This window comes from Myripristis murdjan, chromosome 10 (genome assembly GCF_902150065.1).
Source record: "Myripristis murdjan chromosome 10, fMyrMur1.1, whole genome shotgun sequence".
In the NCBI taxonomy this organism is placed as follows: Eukaryota; Metazoa; Chordata; class Actinopteri; order Holocentriformes; family Holocentridae; genus Myripristis; species Myripristis murdjan.
The window spans coordinates 23,373,030-23,392,931 of NC_043989.1; the positions used below are offsets into that span (position 1 = coordinate 23,373,030).

The window sequence follows — 19,902 nt, forward strand, 5'->3', positions numbered from 1 at the left end:
TCTTTCATCATCAACATCATCATTGTCTGCAATCTGCATCCCCCCTACTCCACTCCTGACTCTGTTTCTCTGTTTCTCTCAATGAATAGCTGACCTGGGCACCTTCTGAAAGAATCCAATTTGTGTTACAATAAAGACTGGGAATATGACAGGGGATTGGGGACAGACAGACAGAGACAGGAGAGAGGAAAACACCGAGGATTAATGTCAAAGTGAAATGATGGTGACAAGAGAGAGAGGGAGGAGGATGGGAAGGAGAGGAGAAAGAAAGGAAGAAAGAAAAAAAAGGGGAGAAATAGGCCAGACCACGACCATCTGCGTGAAAGTGAACACACAAACAGAAAAATAAAAGATTGCGTGAGGTAAATAAGACACAGCTGAACGAGCAAAAGCACACGGGGCGAAGGTAACAAATGAGGATATAATGATGAGAGGTTCAAACGGGACGGGCTGGAAACAAAACGCCCCGGCAACCAGAGGAGTGCTTACATGTGACAATGGCAAAAAGGTGGAAAAGGGGGAGGAAGAGAAGGAGAGAGAGAGGTCGGCGTGTTACAGGTAGATACCGCGAGGGAGGTAAAGTTCAGGAGGTATAGGGTGTCACCTAAAGGAGTGGGAGATAAGGGAGAGAGGGCAGAGGTGGAGGAATTCAATCCTCAAACCAAGGCAACAGCCGATGATAAAAACCTCCTCACCTGGACTCACAGAGGCAGACATGGAGAGGAGCACAGAGTCAACGCCGAGGCGATGCTTTCATTCATGTGCGGCCTGTAGGGGATAGGGAAGAGAAAAAAGACAGGAGGAAAAGAGGGAGAGAAGCATTTTTAGCCTTTACTTGAGCTTTGGATGTATTTTTTTAATTAGTGTTTTTACCTGGGACAGAGGAACAGGTGCCAGTTTGTCAAGGGAGCTGAATTTTTCCCTTTATTCATGAAGTTTCCATGGGAAATTAAAAAAATAATAATAATAATAAGATCACCCCATCAGTCAGCTTTTTCAGAATTGTTGCATATTTGGGATAGGAAAAAGGAAAAAATACAATAGGAAAAGGAGAGATGTATTTTGAGCATTTATGTGAGCTGTGGACTTTCTGATTTTTGTGTTTTTTGTTTTTTTTTTAACGTGGGACAGATAAACAGCTGAATTTTTTCCCCCTTTTTTCCCCCAAGATTTCTTATTTTAATGGGTAATTCACAAAGTTTATGATCACCCCACAGGTCAGCTTATGGGGAATTATAACATACAAAACTAATTTAAAAAAAAAAAAAAAAGACAATAACAACAACAGCAAGCGGTGGATTCACAAGCCAGCAGGGAAGACGCAGAGTTAGGGTGTGGGAGGGGGAGGGCGAGCGAGCGAGAGAGAGAGAGAGAGAGAGAGAGAGAGAGAGAGTGTGTGAGCCTGTGACACCGAGATGTTCATGATCATTCGAGAGACGTCCGCCGGAGGAGGCGGTGCTGGAGCGATGAGCGCGCCACAGGAGAAGAGCGCAAAGCAGGTTGGTGTGTGTGTGTGTGTGTGTGTGTGTGTGTGTGCGTGTGTGAAAGTCTGGGTTTTTCTCTCTGTGTCTCTGTTTACCTTTTGTCCTTAAATGCCCCGTTTTAATGCTTTTTTCCTGTGCGTTTGTCTTGTTTTAAGATGATTTGTTGTCATGCTGATCCATACATGCTGCTGGAATTGAGGATTTTTTTTTAAGGACCAAAAGTTGTAGGACCAAAATGTGATGATATTAATTTGACATGTCATGTTTAGAAAAAAAAAAAAAAAAAAAAAAAAAGAAAATTACACACGGAAGTAGGCTTTTCACCTGTCAGAAGAGGCACGGTGGTGTTTTTGCTCTGTGTCAGATGAGGTCAGTCTTACGATGCAGTGAGTTAGAGCGAAGGGAGAAGAGGCACTATCACCGCGGTTTGGTCCAAAAAACAAAATCTACCTGATTAAAAAATGATTCTGTGTTTATGGTATTTCCATTGGTTCTTATCTGATGAGTCAATTAAAAAATGTCAAATATGTTCAGATGCATCTGAAATGGAGAGAAAAAACATTTCATTATCATGTGCATGCATGTGTATGAGATTTTTCCCTATCGTGCATGAAACTGAACACAGACTTGCGGTGTCTGAGCTGAATTTTAAGACCCTCGTATGTGTAACGTCATCAAACCGCCCTCTGCAGACCTACACACACACCTCCACTTCCTCTCAGGTGCAGGCAGCCATCAAGAGGAAGGTGGAGAAGCAGAAGAAGCGGACCAATGATCAGGCAGCGGGGGTGCAAAGCGGGGACGTCAAAGCCGGCGGGCCCCGGCCCCCTCGGCAGCAGAGAGCCGCCCAGAACGCCCACAAGGTGTCAGCGGAGGACAGGAAGGAGCTGGAGGAGACGCTGGAGGAGATGATGGAGGGGACGCAGCTGAAGGAGAAGGAGAGGGAGAAGGAGAAGGAGAAGCAGGAGGAGGAACAGGACGTGGACCTGCTGCCCATTGTGGACTCTGTGTTTGGACAGGTAAGGCTAACGGAATGTATTTGTGTCTTTGTATGTATGTGTGTGTGTGTGTGTGTGTGTGTGTGTGTGTGTGTCCACAGCCATCACAGACCCCTTTTGACCTCACAAGACAGAAGTTGCATTGTGTTTGTTATTTCAAACTCCAGCCTCCTCGCCCTTTGGTTTAACCCCAGGTCCTTTACGGAGAATGGCTCCAACAGCAAAGTGGGGACCCTGTTTGACGGATAGATTGCGTGTGTTAGACAGTCTTTAAGCTCGTTTTCTTCGGGTACCCATTACAAAGAGTGTAAGCCGTAACGGACACCACAGTCATGGTCAGCCAGGGATCTAATGAACACCCTATCCAAGGTCCTCACCTCTCCAGGCGGCCATCGGCTCGGCTCGGTATCGCATCACATCCCATCATCGGCACGGTAAAAGCCATGACACACGACACGCCATGCTAGGCTACACCATTACAACATCTGTCACCCAGGGGTCAGAAGGGTGGCAGTGGTGTGAGAGTGCTGTGTGTGAGCGTGCGTGCGCGTGTGTGTGTGTGTGAATGTAAAAAGAAATAAAACCAGATTACACCAAAGTCAATCCCACACTCTCTTCCTGTTGCTGACCTCACATTGACTTGTTGTGACTCACTCCGCTCACTCCATCTTTTTCTGCTTCACCAGACAAACAGAGAGGGAGAGAGGGAGAGAAAGAGAGAGAGAGAGGAGAGAGAGAGAGAGAGAGAATATGGGAAGAGTATGGGAAGGTGGGATGGGGGGTTCAGCAACAGGACATCAGTCTAAAAAGAAAATTTGTGATGTCAGTGGTGATGCAAAAGATCCAAAATAAAATAAGAGAGTCTGTCCTGAGGGAGTGGGAGAGGGAGCCGTGCTGTTGCATCTTCAAGAGGAGAGGAAAAGAAAAGGGAAGACTGAGAGAAGAGAAGAGAAGAGAAGAGAAGAGAAGAGAAGAGAAGAGAAGAGAAGAGAAAACACATGGGGAGACATTAATGATGATGAATTTAGCTGGTCCAAATTTTGCACGGGCACCGGCTGAATCTTCCACAAGGATCCCTGCAGGCTCCTTGGACCCAAACTTTGACAGCCCAGTGCATCATGGGAAGCAACTTGCGTGCGACAGACATGTCAGAAGCGGTGAGCGTGCAGCGTTCCCAGAAAACCCTCGGCGCCCACATGCTGACCCGCAGTCAGACAGACGGAGCGCGTAGAGAGTTGCACAAACTTGCCATCTCCTTAAAGCGATATTTCCCAAAAATGCTGCCTCGTTGCCTCACAGCCAAACACACACGTGATCCTCCATGCTCTCTCCTTCCCTTCCCTTCCCTTCCTCCCAGCCTCCATTCATCCCCTCCTTCCTTCTCTCCCTCCTTCCTTCCTTCCTTCTTCTCGCTGTCTCTTCTTGTTTCTCTCTGACACACAGCTCTTGTCACTGGACACCAGTGGCAGTGTATCTGACACCAGATCAGCACATGATATGTCTAATCTGCGCGCACACACACACACACACACGAAAATATGTCACCGAGGCACGACCGAGGGCTGATTCCCCACATGTCACCTGAGCGCCGTCCATCTAACACACAGACACAATAGACATGCTTACTCACTGTGACAGTCTTTCAGTGCTTCTACCTGGAAGACTGGACATGCAATTAGAAAAAAACAATGCAAAACAGGCACTCGGTTATATGCACATGCAAACACAAACACACACGCACCGGGTAACATGGTCTCTGCGTGATTAATTGAACGCATCAGTAAGGGAGAGTCGACTTGGTAATGAATCAGGCCTAATGGTATCGGTTGTTGTCTCGAGTTATTCACCCTATCCCTGGTATCAGTATCGCCAGGCTGCATCACGAAGGCGCTCAGCCTACTTAAAGATGTAATTCATCCGATATATCGAGTGATAAACTTGCGCTGGAGCGTGCTGGATGGAGTCGGTGGGAATATTTGATGTAACTGATGAGATGAACACTGATAGAAATGCACCACGACACAGTATACAGGCTGTTCTGTGAGGGGTGGAAGCAGTTGGACTGACAGCTGTGGACCATGGAGGCTACTTTCCACGGTCTGGGTCCAAAGCTCTTCTCTGATTGGCCGGCAGGTGCGCCTTAAACCCGTGCATTGCACACATAGTGCGGCTCAAGTTTAATCACCATTCTAAATTCATCCGCAAGCCACCTTGTAACCATAGCAACATAAAAAAACACAGCCGTCGAAGTGTACTCATCGACAGCTGAGATAAACTAACAATACACACCAATGGCTGATTTTAAGAAGCCTTTCACCTCACCACATTGTAATCTATCTACTGTTTCCTCATCATGACAACACTAAGCTCTTGCTTCATAACTAGGGATGCAATTTTTTTTGTTGATATCTGAAATGCCAGTATTTTCCAACTGTTTTCACCGATTTCTGATACCAATATATGCACATATTTTTTTTCCACCTGATTGCAGAGAGCATTAACTGTATCCTGTAGCAGAAGTTACTCTTATTGTGAAGGGCCCACGGGCAGATGCAGACATGAAATACAGTGCTTTTCAAAATGTACACATTCACTGGGCAAAATGAGAAAACTACTTCAACTTAGGTTATGTAATTTTTTCTTATTTCTAACAAACAAAAAGGTTTGGGTGATTCTCTCCTGGAGACAATCCTGATAATTGCCACAACTAAATTTGACCTGGCAAGTTCACATATCAGCATGTGATCTCAGCAGAAATTTTCATTTTGGGCTGATGCCAACATTATTCTGCATTTTGATTAAGAACCTTTCAAGTACAAAACCTTCACCAAATATTGGTGAATGCTTTCATTTTTTTTTTTATTGTAAGCAAATGAACATGGTATAAGCAGAACAATCCATGTTGTTAAATGGTTTTACCTGTGCAGTTTAGCGCACAGCCACTTGTTGATTTTACATAGGCTATTTATCTTGTCCAGAATGTATAAAGTATGTATAAAGTTTAGGATCCCTTGTCAAAGCTCTGATGTCAAGGCACATGCATGTAAGCAATCCTGCATGTGCAGAATACACTCCTTCACAATAAAAGGCAATATGACTGTAAATGGGTAGAGGTTTAGTTTTCACAGCTACAGCCTTTCAGATAAGTCAAATGCAAAATCCTCATGTGAATTCAAAGCAAATGTCCTTCCTGTACACGTTACTTTTCATATGTGAACACTTTTTTCCATGTTCTTTTTTCACATCACTTGTGGGATATTTTATTTCAACTGTGAATATTTCAGTATAGGTTAAATATTTATTTATTTATTTATTCATTCATTTATTTATTTATTTATTGGAAGTGAACCTTTTTTCTCCATATGTTTTCACCTGCCAATAGCTGTTTCACATAAGAAATCATAATTTCATGTGCAAACAGACAGCTCATAGATGAAAATGTCAACTTGAAATGGAAAACAGGAAATTTCACATGTTCACATATAAAAATCAACAGGTGTCCAAAGAGCACAGGTGCTTTGAATTCATATGTGAGTTTTCATGACATTTCTGTAAGACAATGCAGCAATAAAATGAAATATATTATAAAACACAATACACATTGATACTTTGACTGCAAATGTTATGGGTTTTATATATATATATATATATATATATGTGTGTGTGTGTGTGTGTGTGTGTATATATATATATATATATATATATATATGTATGTATATATACTGGCCAGATTTAGGGTGGATATCTGAAAAAAAAAAAAAAAAAAACAAGATGCAAGACTGGTCAAGAGCCTTTGTGAAGCTGCTTCACAGATAACAAATTGACCTCAGTTTCCCAGCTTTGGTGATTCAGTTTCTGTCTCTCCAGCCTCTGTCTCACTTGTCTCTCCTATTTATTTTCAGTGGAACCATTCTCATTCTAATTTACATAACCTGTCACAGAAAGTCACTTTTGAAGGACAAATCTACTCTAAAAATGAGGCACAACCAGTTTTCGTCACAACACCCACCAGCAGTGCACACACTCCCCGTCATGTCCTGTTTGCATCTGTCTGCATGCCGGGCATGTCACCCATAATCAGACTTCATGAATCAAAGTGACTTGCTTCTGGTTTAGACTTTTCCTCTGGTGATGTTACCACTTGGATATGTCACTGTTAAGCTGTGAATCTTTTGCTGGATACGTCTGAAATTTCTGCTAAAAATAGACGTCACCATCTCTATTCATGTGGACTGTGACAGGCGATTAATGTAGCTGTCAAGTAACTCTTAGACTTCTCTGGCCTCTAGTGGGGTTTGATGCTTATTGCAATAGAAAGACAGTGAAACAAAGAGAGGGAGAGAGAAAAAAAAAAGCTTAACTGTCACTGTTACATTGGATCTTGTTGTTCCCTCTACACCATTCTCTGCCACGCTGAGCATGATGGATTTATGAGCGATACTAAGACTCCATATGCTCCTGTACCACAGGGGAATAGGTTTTACATGGAGAAATGTGAAAATGCCCCCATGACTTTTCTCATTTAAAAAAAAGAAATCCTCAGCTCTTTGAAGATTTGTGATGTTGATCATATTGAGACAAACTGCTTCGTGCTTACAGAATGGTGTATAGAATAAAAATGAGAATAAGCATAGGAATAAGAATAATGAAATACTTCTTAATTAATAAACTGTAAGCCTGAGAGGCTGTGAAGAACTTGGTTCAGAAAGTGGTTACAAAGAGACAAATTATGCCATACACTCCAGCTGGAATTTTGCTGTCAAAGAAGTATAGCATGCAACCCGGTTAGCTCTGTCAGTTTAGGAGAAGGAATATTTAGAGGTAAAAATGGACATCTGTGAGGGGTTGAACTTATTTCACACATAAGCACGCGCTCACACACATGCACGCACAAGCTGTGCGCTCCATATGGATGTCCTGTAGTAAGCGAGCACGCCAGATCTGCCTTCGGAGAGCTTTAGTGACAGATGCCATGTATGAGCTCAGCTAACCACTTAGCGCTGCGCCTGTAACCTCTGCTTGTGAATTTAGTGTTGTGATAATTTGGGACAACTTGGCCTATGTCAGTCTTTGACAGGAGAGCACAAGCCACCGCTGACCCCCCAGGCTGTAGCCAGTGCATCCTAATAAGTGTGTCCTCATACGACACCGTCGCAACCACACGCAAACCCTTTCGATGCTGTGTTGCATTAAGCTGCCTTTTGCCGAGGCATCACAGCTCACTCATTGAAGCCTGCTTCATTAGTTATAGGGTTCTGCATGCTTGCACTACAGAAAAGTGTAACTAAATAACATTTCAAAGAGCAGATGAAGTACTGGCAGTCTGCTTGAATGCCGTGCAGAGTAAAAATACCAAATTAAATATTGCTATTTTCTGCTGCAAATTTGTATCTCTAAAATGTCAACTTCCCGGGAACTACAAAAAACAGCAGCATTCTTACCTTGAACAATGTGTACACAGTAGCTGCTGTAAGGCTGCTGTAAGGTTTATTTTTTTCACTTTGACGGAGCTAGGCTAACGACTCCCATAGACTTCAAGTCTTTATGCTAAGCTATCACGAAACGCACTGAACCACTGGACGAACAAAGGTGAAAATGGCATCAAACATCTTGCCTCAGTCTGGGTAAGTCAGGAAAAGGGTATTTTGCCTAAAAGATTGGAGTATTCCTTTAAAGTTTCATGGGTCTATGTCATGTGTAATTTTCTCAACTCCAAGAAGAGCATGTGATCCTTCAGCTAGCATGAAAACTGACAAAATATAATGAAGAAATTCAATCCAGTGTTGTTGATTTGAACCATAATTTAGGGCCCTTGCCTTGCGAAACTGCTATTCTGCCAGCGATAATCCTGTCTGCTCCTATTTATTATTAGTTCTTCTTTATCATCACTTCTTCATCCCTGCCAATCTTCCATAGTGTTACTGATTTATGATTAGCATTAGCACACATTTCATAAGTAATTTCATTATCAGGCAGACTTTTAGCTTAGTGTATATATTTCAGAGATGTTTATGTTTCTTTAGCATAGGTTTTGAATCCTATTAGGCCCAATCAGGAGTGTTCAAAGTAGCTTTTTAATGTCTCCAATGTTTGACAAAGGGAAAACAAGGTTATCATAGTTTACCATATAGTTTTGATAGTAGATGCTGGTCTTATTTTCTGTCTGAATTTGACTAAAAGGCTAAAAATTTTAATATTTTTTTATGATGCAATGCATTTGTTTCAATCAGAACCAAAATTAGCCTTGTCTACTCTTGGATTTAGTTACCTATCCTCAGCATGATCTTAATTTCTCCTGCTGTTTTTGTTCTTTCTGGCAGTCTCCTCACTGTATCTCCTCCTCCTTATCTTTTCACCACCCCTTTTTCCTCTTTAATCTAAAACGGAGGGATTAAACCTCTTGCGTTTATGCCCTCTAATTCTCCCTCTCTCTCTCTCTCTCTAAAACTCCTCGTACTGTAGATGAAGTCTTTTAAATGCTGATGCAACATGTGAACGGGAGAGAGAGAGGGAGAGAGAGAGAGAGAGAGTGAGAGCAACTGAGAAGGGAGGGGAAAGGGATTAAACAAAGGGGTTGATGAGTGTAGAAAGAAAGAGAGTGATTTTGCTTGGACGGGATGCATAAGTGACTTGGTGGCTGTTGGAAGCGGGGAAGGCAGCTCGCTTAGACTCAGGTTCGTTTGATTTGCGGCAGCTCCCGACCTCAGATCATACCGGCATGGGTGGAGTTGTTAGGGATCACCCAAGGAGGGATTAAAGCTGGGTTTCATCTCTCTCATATCAGATGTGACAAGTCAAAGCCAGCATGGGCCAGCCACAGAGGTTCTCTCTCAACTTCAGCACTCAAACCTGAGGCTTTGAGAATTCAGAGAGAGACGGAGGATAAAGAGAGAGAAAGAAAAGGGGGAGGAAAAACAGGCAGAGGGGAGGAGAGTGGGAGGGAACAATTGATCGTGAACCGGGGGGGAGGTTAGGTAATGGGCAACTGTACCAAACCATCCATGAGAGACAAAATGAAGAAGGTAAGAGCACTTGACCCAGCCTGTCTTTGTCTACCTGCAGCTTATAGCAACTTTAACTTGTGTGAGTGTGTGATTTTGATATGTTCACTGGTGCTGTAGACTTTGAAATTTAATTTGAATTAGTGTGGTTTTCACAATTCTACTTAAAAGATGCCATATTTCCTGGATGTTACCTCTGATCATCTTTCACATTTATAAATGCAGGAAACGGCGCTCTTTTTTGCACTTGTTGTTTCGAAGCTATTTATGCAGAATGTAACCCATGATGGCCGTCGCACAAAAATCCAATTTCTGACATATGAGAGGTAGTTTTCACCGAAAGCACAATGTGTATTTTCTTATAGCGGGAGTGTTACATAATGCTGCGTCAAGACGTCAGTCAGTTGACGGGACACTCAGGAGAATGAAGTGTCAGAGCCTCAGCAGGATAAGACCACAGGGGGATAGAGATAGATAGATGAGCAGAATGTTAAGAGAGATCAGCAAGTTTCCTATGGTAAGGATAATCTCTGATGTGAGTAGATTGCCTTGAAATAATAAGCAGCTTACACAGTCCAGGGATATATTCATATATGGTGTGATGTTTGCATGCCTGGAAAATCGTAGATCTCAGCAATTGTTCCTTGAGAGGATTTGATCATGTCGTCTGTGTGACTGAGGTAGTCGCTTAGTGTGACAGCTAACTGGCTGGGTCTGCATCTAAGGGGGCAATGGAGGGGCCAGTGACCCCCCTCAGGGGCAAGGCGGGGGCAGTGGGCCAGCAGCCGGAGGCACAGGAGGATAAGGGCATGGAGGATAAGGAGTACAAGGATCCTGTTGGTGCGCTGGTCAAGAATTGCAACATGCTGCACAACATCGTGGGTCCTGCCTGCATCTTCCTTAAACAGGGCTTTTCACAGACGCTCGTATGTAAAATGAATACACACCTAATATATGCATGATATCCATACACGTACAACCCCCCTACCCCTCCCACCAGTGCCCTCTCACAAACTCTTCCTCTTCATTGTGACCAGACGTCCCGCTCTCCACCAGCAGCACACCAGCTGTGCCATTCCATCGCATCAGTCACCCCGGATTGGCCAATCAAACCCATTTTTGGTACCAGGCAGGCTCAAAGGGATCAATAGTTAAGTTCCATGGAAAGTGATTGATTGGCGAGGTTTGTTTTGCTCTGCACAGGCTGCTGTGGACGTGCAGGGTTTGACTCCCATAGGGACAAACTAAACTGATCAAGTGCCACTCCAGGACTCAAGGTAGATGCCAAATTCAAGGATGCACCCACATGAAAAGATTTAATACGTTGCTGGAGCCAACATGAGACACCAGAGCAGCGTTAGTGCGTGTACAACAGATTGTACATGAGCTCTGTGCAAGAAGGGGGTGACACCTGAAGCATGATGGGATGCCATTTGCTTCACTATATTACAGACCACACCTGCTTACATCCCACTTTTTATATCTTTTCCTTATCCTTTATCTTCGTGATCGTGCATTTAGCACATTCATGTGACACAATGAGCTGATGTGTCCTATTCAAATGGGCCATGTTTACAGGCTGCAGTCTGTTCACTCTGAATTTGGTTTAAATTTGAGGTATAGCGGGTATTTTGTTAGCTGAGTCCATTTACATCCCTTGATGCTTGAGGATAATGGTAGTACAGTGAACATGGAGGTTTTAACAGGGCAGCCACATTAAATAAAAATGATCTCAGAGGATTTGCCATCGTCCCATTAAAGCACTAAAGCACTTAGCATAACTAACGTAGAGGCTTCCATTGTTTGTGTGTGTATGTGTGTGTATGTGTTTTAGTATGGGTGGGTTTGCATGCAAGCCTATGTGGACATATTTATGTGTGTACGTGTGTGTGTGTGTGCCTAAGGGCCAAACCTCCCAAATCTCCTAATCTCCAGCTGTTGCCTGGCAACCACCGACAAATAATCTGGTTGCCACGGTGATTTATGTTGGGCAAATTCTCAATCCATATATAATAATAATATGGGAAGCTGCAAAGAATTTAATCCCTATACTGTACATGTAGATATGTCTTCTTGAGATTAGCTGTTTGCAGTGGTCCCTCTAACACTGAGGTTAAAAACTATATTAATGTCACTTCTGTACATGTTCTACATTATACTGAAATGTGCCAGTAACTCTAAATAACACTATTTATTCAAACACCAGACCCCAAATGTCAGCCCGGGATCCTCTATTTACAAGAAATAAAATCAAATAAATGTGTTTTCCCTTCATGACTCATTTTCTCAAATTTTTCTCTCATTGTCAAAGAGGTCTGTGTTTCAATAGCACTTCTGTGTTGTGAAATATTCCCTCATGACACTGACATCTGTGATTCCACATCCTGTTCATGCACCTGAAAATCTGTGTTTGGCCATATGTGTGTGTGTGTGTGTTCAGCTGGAAATGAAATTGTTTGTCAAAAATCTGATTGTATGTGCATAAAGCATGCCAAATGACATGTCTAAATATTTTCTGATTGGTGTGTTTGGCCGTGTGACAAGTGCATGTGTGAATGTTTTGGTGTGTGTGTGTGTATATGGGAGAGAGAGAGAGAGTGAGAGGGTTTTGTGAGAGAGAAGGTGAAGGGAGAAAAACTAAAGTGTCCCACTGTTCCTCCCCACAGGACAGGGAGCTGAGACCAGAGGAGATCGAGGGTGAGATGACGTCTTTATAGCTGTGTGTCTCTGTTTCACTGCAACTCAGCACCACAACTGCCTTGCCAGTGCAGTACCACTCTCATCAGTTAATATTACCATGTGTGTCTGTGTGTGTTTCAGAGCTCCGCGAGGCGTTTGTGGAGTTTGACAAGAATAAGACCGGCTACATCAGCCACAGAGACCTGGGCGAGTGCATGAGGACGATGGGCTACATGCCCACCGAGATGGAGCTCATTGAACTCAGCCAGCAGATCTGTGAGTGACACAGCAGCCATCGGAGAAGAGAATACAACAGAATAAAACAGAAATGAGCAGAGGAAAGAAAAACAGAACAAAACAAAGCACAATACAGCAGGACAGAACAGAGAGGAATACAACAGAACAGAACAGAACAGAATAGAAATGAGCAGCGCAAAGAAAAGCAAAACAAAACAGACAAAACAGAACAGAGGAAAATGGAATAGAATGGAGGTAAAACAGAAAAGAGAAAAGCAAACTAAAACCAAACGAAACAAAACAGAGCAAAGTATTAACAAATGCTTTGCGTTGTTTGTCATGTAAGATATTTTTTTTCTTGAATCAAGTCAAAATCTGCCGGTCAGATGATTTACTTGTTTACAGCGCAGAATAATGTGTCTCAATAAGTCTCTCATTTCGCTAATTCTATCAGAAAATCTTAATGCTTGTAGAAAAAATATTGAAACAGGTGAAACAGCACATATGAATAGAATAGAATAGAATAGTTTTAAAATATTCTATGCTAATCCCCCCGTGTGATTATGGATTTAAAGGGCACAGCAGAAGTACAACTGCACATTTCCAATCCACTGCTTGGGCTCTCAAATTCATAAAGACAGTCTGCATGTTAGGACATTAGGGAGAACTGACAGGAAAAAAAAAAAGAAAGAAAATTAAAGAGCAGGAGTTCACATCTGGCACCAGGGGAATTTGTATTTGTACAAAAAACAAACTGGGTTCGGGAATTTGCCCCCAACCCAGATTTAAAGCAAGAGATGAAATGTAGCAATTAACGATTTAATGTGTGTGTGTGTGTGTGTGTGTGTGTGTGTGTGTGTGTGTGTGTGTGTGTCCGGCAGGTGGCGGTAAAGTAGACTTTGAGGACTTTGTGGAGCTGATGGGACCCAAGATGCTGGCAGAGACAGCCGACATGATTGGAGTTAAAGAACTGCGAGACGCATTTAAAGAGGTGGGTGGCACAGTGTGTGTGTGTGTGTGTGTGTGTACTTGCCTGCGTATGTGTGTGTAACTTCTTGCATTTCAGCTCAGTACAGCTCAGTTCAAGCTCAATTCTTGTTAATTGTTAATCCTCAGTTCAAATAAGCTTCACTGACATGACTTAGAATACAGTGTTTTCAAAACGGTGTTGATTCTGCACATGTATGCATTGTGCTACGTTGTATCAATATGTAGGCTACATATAGCCCAGTAAAGTTCTATAATTAAACTGCACTGCAAACAAAGCAACACTGAAATGTTTAATCTAATGAAAATTGAATGATGTGAAATTTAGAACAACTAATTGAAAAAAAAAAATTATTTACAGTCAGTGCAGTGTTAATTACACTGTTTTAAGTAATGTAATGCTGGATTATATTAACTAGCTATAAACACAGTGTCATCGCACGTCTGGCCACACCCACTCAGTGATGCAGGTACTTTGCCATTGACAGCTGCTAAATGTACCTGCTACCACAGCGCTGACTGGGTGTGGCCAGAGGTGCAACATGCCTGTTTCAGCCCCTAGAGGGCAGTGCAGCACAGGTTTTCTGCCTTCTGTGATGTAGTGTTGAGTTACTCTTTCAGGTTGTTGAATAATTAATGCCTAATTGGCCATTAATCTCTCCCTTCCTGCAGTTTGACGCCAACGGGGACGGTCAGATCAGCATCACGGAGCTGCGGGAGGCCATGAAGAAGCTGATGGGCGAGCAGCTGACCAACAGAGAGATAGACGAGATCCTGCGAGATGTTGACCTCAATGGAGACGGCCTGGTGGACTTTGAGGGTGAGAGAGGGAGAGACAGAAAGAAAGAGAGAGAGACAGTCCATATAGTCCATATACACTTACCTCCTTCTTTACCTCCTCCCTTTCCTCGTCTTTTTTTCACCACAGAATTTGTGCGGATGATGTCACGCTGACCCGACCCGTCCTGCCGTCCAGATGTGGGATGGAAATGGACAGACAGATGTTACGTAACAGCTGGAATAATGGAGCACACTACATTGTAGTGAACATTGTTCATCTGCTCTTAGGAGCATGCATTTTATAATAATATTTTTATAAATAAAAAAAATAATTAGAGACAAAAACCATGGCTTTGCTTTGAGCTTATATCAAATATGACTGCACAAATCTAGGCTCAAGCTGAGACAAGTAGATGGGGCACTTGAGTAGCTGTAAAACATATCAAAAGCATCAACAACAATATTTATGATCTTGTGGTTTGTTTGTTTTTTTTTCAGTTTTTTTTTTTTTTTTGTTATATTTATGTTTGTCCTTTGAGTGTCAATCTTGGTTTGTAAAATGTGATGTTCTTTTCCAATAAAACTTAAAATGGAGCGTTATTCCAATCAATTAAAACATGCCAAGGAGGTTTCAGAGTATGCACTCACCACTGTTCAGACACATAAAGCAACTTAATGGGACACCCCTTTGGTTTCATGGTAAATATAAATTCATGCAAGGTAGGCAATAACACATGAAAACCACGAGTCCAATCACACCTCTCCATGTCCCGCCTTCACTAAAACTGTAAGCCAATCATCGTCTATTTCGTGTAGCAGAGCATGCACAACACCAGACCTGCATGAACACAACCTTAATTTATGTCATTATTAACACCTGTGTTTATCTAAGCTTGCATATCAACTTCCACTGCCGCCCACTATCTATAGCAAGCCGGGTAGCTGACCATCGTGGCTCAGTATAAGCTGTATCTCAGTTGTAATGTGATGTTAATTTTTTTTTTCTTTTTTAATTGCCGTTTTTGTTAATCATGAGTTCAAAGCCTATGAAACAATTTCATTTCAAAGACACAAGGAGAGCTGCACATCCTGTCATTGCTGCGTCCCACAGTGTATAAGCCTCAGCTAGGTTCAACTCCGTGCTCAGCTTCCATACACTTCCCAAAGACAGAGAACTGCAGAAAAAGTGGATAATAAATATTCGGTATTTATCATCCCAAATCACTCAAGTGTATGCGGCCGACATTTTCAAAGTGCAAACCTGATTGAGCCTTCATTTTTCAGAAGCTGGGCACCGGCTTCTGAAAAATGGGGCTGCACCGGTGCCCAATGTGGTGTATGAGACAAAGTGTGCAAGGTGAAAATTGAATGGTGGAACTTTATTTGATGCATGCTTATTGGCTGGCCCCTTGAGTCAGTATTAGGTCACCTCTGGCAGAGAGAAAATGGGCAGAGCTGGGAGAGCAGCAGGGACCTGCGAAGCTGTTTGAAGCATAACTCATAAATTATGTTCCTGTTGAGCTAGTGTCGTTTTTCTGACCAACCCGACCTACACCTTTCTGTTAACCACATAACAGAGTTATTGATGATGAGGATGGGATTCTGTCAGTCTGAAATGAGATTCAGCTGTTGCTAACTGCATGGAGACAACAATATCATGATGCAGGAAAGGGTACTTTCATTTCAACAAGAATGAAGAAAATTTTGATGATTATTTGGAGAGGTTTGAACAATTCCTTGAAGCAAACAGACTCAGCAACAAAGATGAAAAAGTAAATTTAAAAGAGTTAATTTCCAAGCTAATAACCATTTTGTGCCCGAGACTAATTTTATTGAAAAGAGATGCAAATTTAACACAAGAAACCAGATGGAGGGCGAGTCCGCAAGTGAGTACATGGCTACACCAAGGAAGCTGGTGTCCACCTGTAAGTTTGGAGCATTTCTGGATAATGCACTCAGAGATAGATGTGAGTGTGGAGTAAAAAGCACAGAGCTGTGTGATAGCATGTTAAATGCGGCACACACAAAAGACTTGGACAGCAGTTTGTAAAAGACCTTTAAAAGCATTCAAAGAGGGGAGTGCTTCTAAGGTAATGATATTTTGCAGCTTGTTCCATACTCAAGGTGCATAAAAGGAGAAAACAGTTTTACCAAGCTCTGGGCACAGATCTAGTGCTATAGTTGTTTATTTGAAAGGATAAAAGCTGGTAGTTTACCTAACGCTGCCAACTGTGAACAGTGGCTATGGCCAAAGAAAACAAACCATAGTTTTGATCACATAAATTTATTCGTAAATTCATCATGAAATTCAGTACTCCAATGATTAGAGGTCTGGGCCTCGCCTGAAAAACTGAATTACCTGGAGGCGGATACATTTTGTGCACTTGAACGCTCAATAAAGTGAATTTTAAGTGTGGCTCATGAGGTAGCATTTCATCTTGGCACCTGACTGGAAATAGGTCATTAACAGTATATGTTTAACCCTCAGACTGTAGTGGGTACTGACAGATTCAATTTTTGTGGCGAGGTTTCTATTCAACTGGAGGTTCGATTGACCACTGATGTATAATGCAGGAACTCTGTGCAACCTGAAGGGGTCCTTGTTGAGCTGCTCTGAAGAGCAGGGAGCTTCTGACACTGGACAGCTGATGATCTGACAGAATCTCCCTATCAACACTTTCTCACTGTGTTTTCCTCAAGCCCAGGTCCTCTACTAGAGACCTGAGAGTTTGAGGGTTCTGCGCAGTATCTTAGCTGTTTCTGACAGCCTCTAGGCCTCAAGACCAATCTTCTGAGTTTTTGGTTGTGGGAATCTGGGGAGTGGTTTGCTCCCAAGACCCCATCTGGTGTTACTACTGGTGTTACTGTTCACCTGCATACATAGATGCCTGAGTACTCAGTCTCTCTTCTTGTCTCTAGGTTACCTGGTTTGGTTTGACTTTTGCTGCTTCATTTTTGTTTCCTTACACCTATGCATACTCGCACATCCATATATCACACTCATCAGTGATTGACTGACTGCACATATAATTTAGTTTTCTTAATTACATTTATTTTGCTTAAAGAAGTCATGTGTGGTCTCCACATTGTGTCTAAGAGCTGGGTCATGAGTGGATGTTCCTTGTTTCATCTGTCAGCCCCAGACTGCTGGACTTTGGCTGGAACCCTACAAACATTGTGAGGAATTTACATGGCCTGATATCTATGGCATTTTTTTCCAGATAGAGTATATTTAGGTTCTCAGATAGGACATACGTGGTCTTGCTCTGTGGCCGTTGCTCTTTTGAGTGCAGGTGATCGCGGCAGCCAGGGGTGCAGCTTCAGCTGCTCCAGGGTAGGGCAGCTCTCAGGGAACTTGTTCAGACATTTGGACAGAAAGTCTTGGCAATCTGGACAGAGAGAGGGACGAAAGGTTAATACACTGACTGTCCATCTGTGTGTGTGTTTTTGTGTGTGTATGTTTGCGTTAAACAGAGTGCACCTTACCAGGGGATACCCCAGTGCTGACATAATGCTGGCTGCAGATGATATCCACAAGGTTAGTAAATGGGAGGCGGTCAAACAGCATCTGGTAAAGCACCAGCCCCAGCTGCCAGACGGTGGTAGGAACTGCTCCGTATCTCCCACACATGTAAAACTCAGGTGGGGTGTATGCAGGTGTTCCTGGAAGGCACATTGACACAAAGAGAGAGATGATGGGAGAGGGAAAAAGAAACAAAGAGATTTATTTTGGAGACTGGCAGAAAAGTGAAAAGCAGGGACTGAAGCCAGGTAAGGTATCTCATCCCTCGGTGTAAGATCCTTCATGGAGGACACAGCCACAGCCAAAGTCAATAATGCGGACGTGTGGCACTCTGAATTGCATTTCCACCAAAATATTTTCGGGTTTGATGTCTGCGTGGAAAACGCTTTTCGAGCAGATTTCTATGGCTGCATTCACCAGCTGCCTCATCAGAATCTGAGATGAAAAGAGAGAGAGTGAAAGAAAGACTTTTACTCCTAGAGTTCAATTTTTTTCAGTGGCATCTGATCCAAAATATAGACAATGACACAGCCAGAAACAGAAACAAGATGAGCAAGGTGACCTGAAATATACACACACACACACACCTCCATCTGTTCATCCATCCCTCCACACACTTACCTTAGCCCTGTGTTCCTGGAGGAATCATCCTTTGGTGAAGAGGTAGTTTTCGAGGTCCATGGAGGGGACTGGTCTTTCCATGACCAGGATCAGCTCACTCAGATAAGGGCCGAAACGTCTTATAACTTAGTCCAGTTGACCTGATTCAATGTCATGACAGCACTTTGACCTAATTCAATGTCATGACAGCACTGATCATTTAAACACAAAGAGCAAATCACTCACCACTGATGATGTCTTTTTTTGAAATGTGCTTGACAGCAACCTACAAATAGAAAGATACACAAATATTTAGTACTTCTATGAACATATGGGGAGTGTTAAATCATATGTGTGTGTTTTTAACCCTGTAAAAGCCTACTAAGAATGTCAATATACCATTGGATTCAGAAGGGTCAATTTGGGGCGTGGGGGGGCGGAGGGGGTGTCCAGTACTGTAATTTTTTTTTTTTTTTTTTTTTAAAGTAAAGAATTATGGCACACGGATCAAGGTTCCAAGTCTCTACGATGTACAGTTCCAGAGATATGGGTGATTTTTTATCAAACACTGCCCATTTTTTAAATCGCGCGTATCTCCGGAACCGTACGTCGTAGAGACTTGGAACCTAATTTGACCACGAGCTTACCAACGGTACCACCCACGACTTCTTGTGACATCGGGAAGTGGGCGTAACTTGGAAAAAAGGGAAAATTGCGCGTATCTCCGGAACCGGATTCAGAAGGGTCGACTTTGGAAATTGTTTCCAAGTCGATATGACGTACGGTTCTGGAGTTATTCACAAAAAAAAAAAAAAAAAACGCTCGTCCAATCAGATTGAAGCATGAGAGGGTAAGTGAAATATACAAAAGGATGAAACTCATATTGTCATCACTACTTTCAATTCATAAGGCTATAGGTAAAAAGTATTAAATAACATTCTTAGTGGACTTTTACAGAGTTAAAAACAAGAAAGACAAACCAATTATTGCACAGTAAAGTCTGAACCCAACATGTAGAAGAATCAAACCTTGGTCTCCCTGCTGTGTCACGTCTTGCCGTGGCTTTCCTCTATGTGAAGAAAACAACATTATGGGCTTTGACAGAATGAGCAGACATGTCATGTCATGTTAATAACTTTTACAAATGATTAAAATCACATGAACATGCTCTTGGAAAACAGACAGCATGTACAGTATATAGATTAATTCACATTTGCCATATTCACTGTCTGTCTGTTATATTAAATGATCTTAAAATGAACCAACTCACCAACTAACAGTCTAACTGTACTCTGTTTCACGTTTGCCAAGCTCATGAAATCGAATCTACTAATGTTAACGGTTAGTGAACTCGTGTTTTAGCTAGCTAGTTAACAGAGAGATTAACGGCAGCTCCAAACTAGCGGTGTTGTTATTGCTCCTGCCCAGAGATTCAACCTTTGGTGACTTTTGTACACGAATGGAAATTCATGACTGAGGCTACGTTTACACGGGTCGGGTATTTTGAGAAATATTTCCCTCCCTCTGTTTTCCAAAATAACATGGTGCACACAGCATAGTTTTCAAAAAAGTTTTTGTTTACATCAACCGGCATAAATACGCCCTCGAGCGCC

General features: G+C 42.5%; 2 protein-coding genes across 3 annotated transcripts; one reads left to right on the forward strand and one right to left on the reverse strand.

The window, feature by feature from the left end:
* Window positions 1-1,415: 1,415 nt before the first annotated feature.
* On the forward strand, window positions 1,416-14,765 carry cabp2b (calcium binding protein 2b). Of its 2 annotated transcripts, none has more exons than XM_030062031.1 (7): window positions 1,416-1,499; window positions 2,207-2,503; window positions 12,150-12,180; window positions 12,304-12,438; window positions 13,281-13,390; window positions 14,059-14,206; window positions 14,315-14,765. In XM_030062031.1, the coding sequence occupies exons 1-7, from the start codon at window positions 1,416-1,418 to the stop codon at window positions 14,338-14,340; spliced, it is 831 nt and encodes a 276-aa protein (XP_029917891.1). In that variant the 3' UTR covers window positions 14,341-14,765. The 2 variants fall into 2 exon arrangements, with proteins under 2 accessions (XP_029917891.1, XP_029917892.1); XM_030062032.1 differs by lacking the exons at window positions 1,416-1,499; window positions 2,207-2,503 and adding exons at window positions 9,114-9,504; window positions 10,209-10,409.
* A 2,511-nt stretch (window positions 14,766-17,276) lies between these two features.
* LOC115366138 (serine/threonine-protein kinase pim-2-like) lies at window positions 17,277-17,907 on the reverse strand. The gene is made up of 3 exons (XM_030061409.1): window positions 17,653-17,907; window positions 17,422-17,555; window positions 17,277-17,332 (listed from the first exon to the last, which is right to left on the reverse strand). Exons 1-3 carry the CDS (start codon window positions 17,840-17,842, stop codon window positions 17,300-17,302), a joined length of 357 nt encoding a protein of 118 aa, XP_029917269.1. The 5' UTR covers window positions 17,843-17,907; the 3' UTR covers window positions 17,277-17,299.
* Between the last annotated feature and the right edge of the window lie 1,995 nt (window positions 17,908-19,902).

Bases quoted from the DNA above. Each gene is read 5' to 3' on its own strand.
- cabp2b (XM_030062031.1), top strand. From the start codon at position 1,416: ATGTTCATGATCATTCGAGAGACGTCCGCCGGAGGAGGCGGTGCTGGA. The intron at 1,500-2,206 runs GTTGGTGTGTGT...ACTTCCTCTCAG, and splicing joins AGGAGAAGAGCGCAAAGCAG to GTGCAGGCAGCCATCAAGAG. The intron at 2,504-12,149 runs GTAAGGCTAACG...TCCTCCCCACAG, and splicing joins TGGACTCTGTGTTTGGACAG to GACAGGGAGCTGAGACCAGA.
- LOC115366138 (XM_030061409.1), bottom strand. From the start codon at position 17,842: ATGTGCCTTCCAGGAACACCTGCATACACCCCACCTGAGTTTTACATG. The intron at 17,556-17,652 runs GTAAGGTGCACT...CTCTCTGTCCAG, and splicing joins CAGCACTGGGGTATCCCCTG to ATTGCCAAGACTTTCTGTCC. The intron at 17,333-17,421 runs GTATGTCCTATC...CAATGTTTGTAG, and splicing joins CGGCCACAGAGCAAGACCAC to GGTTCCAGCCAAAGTCCAGC.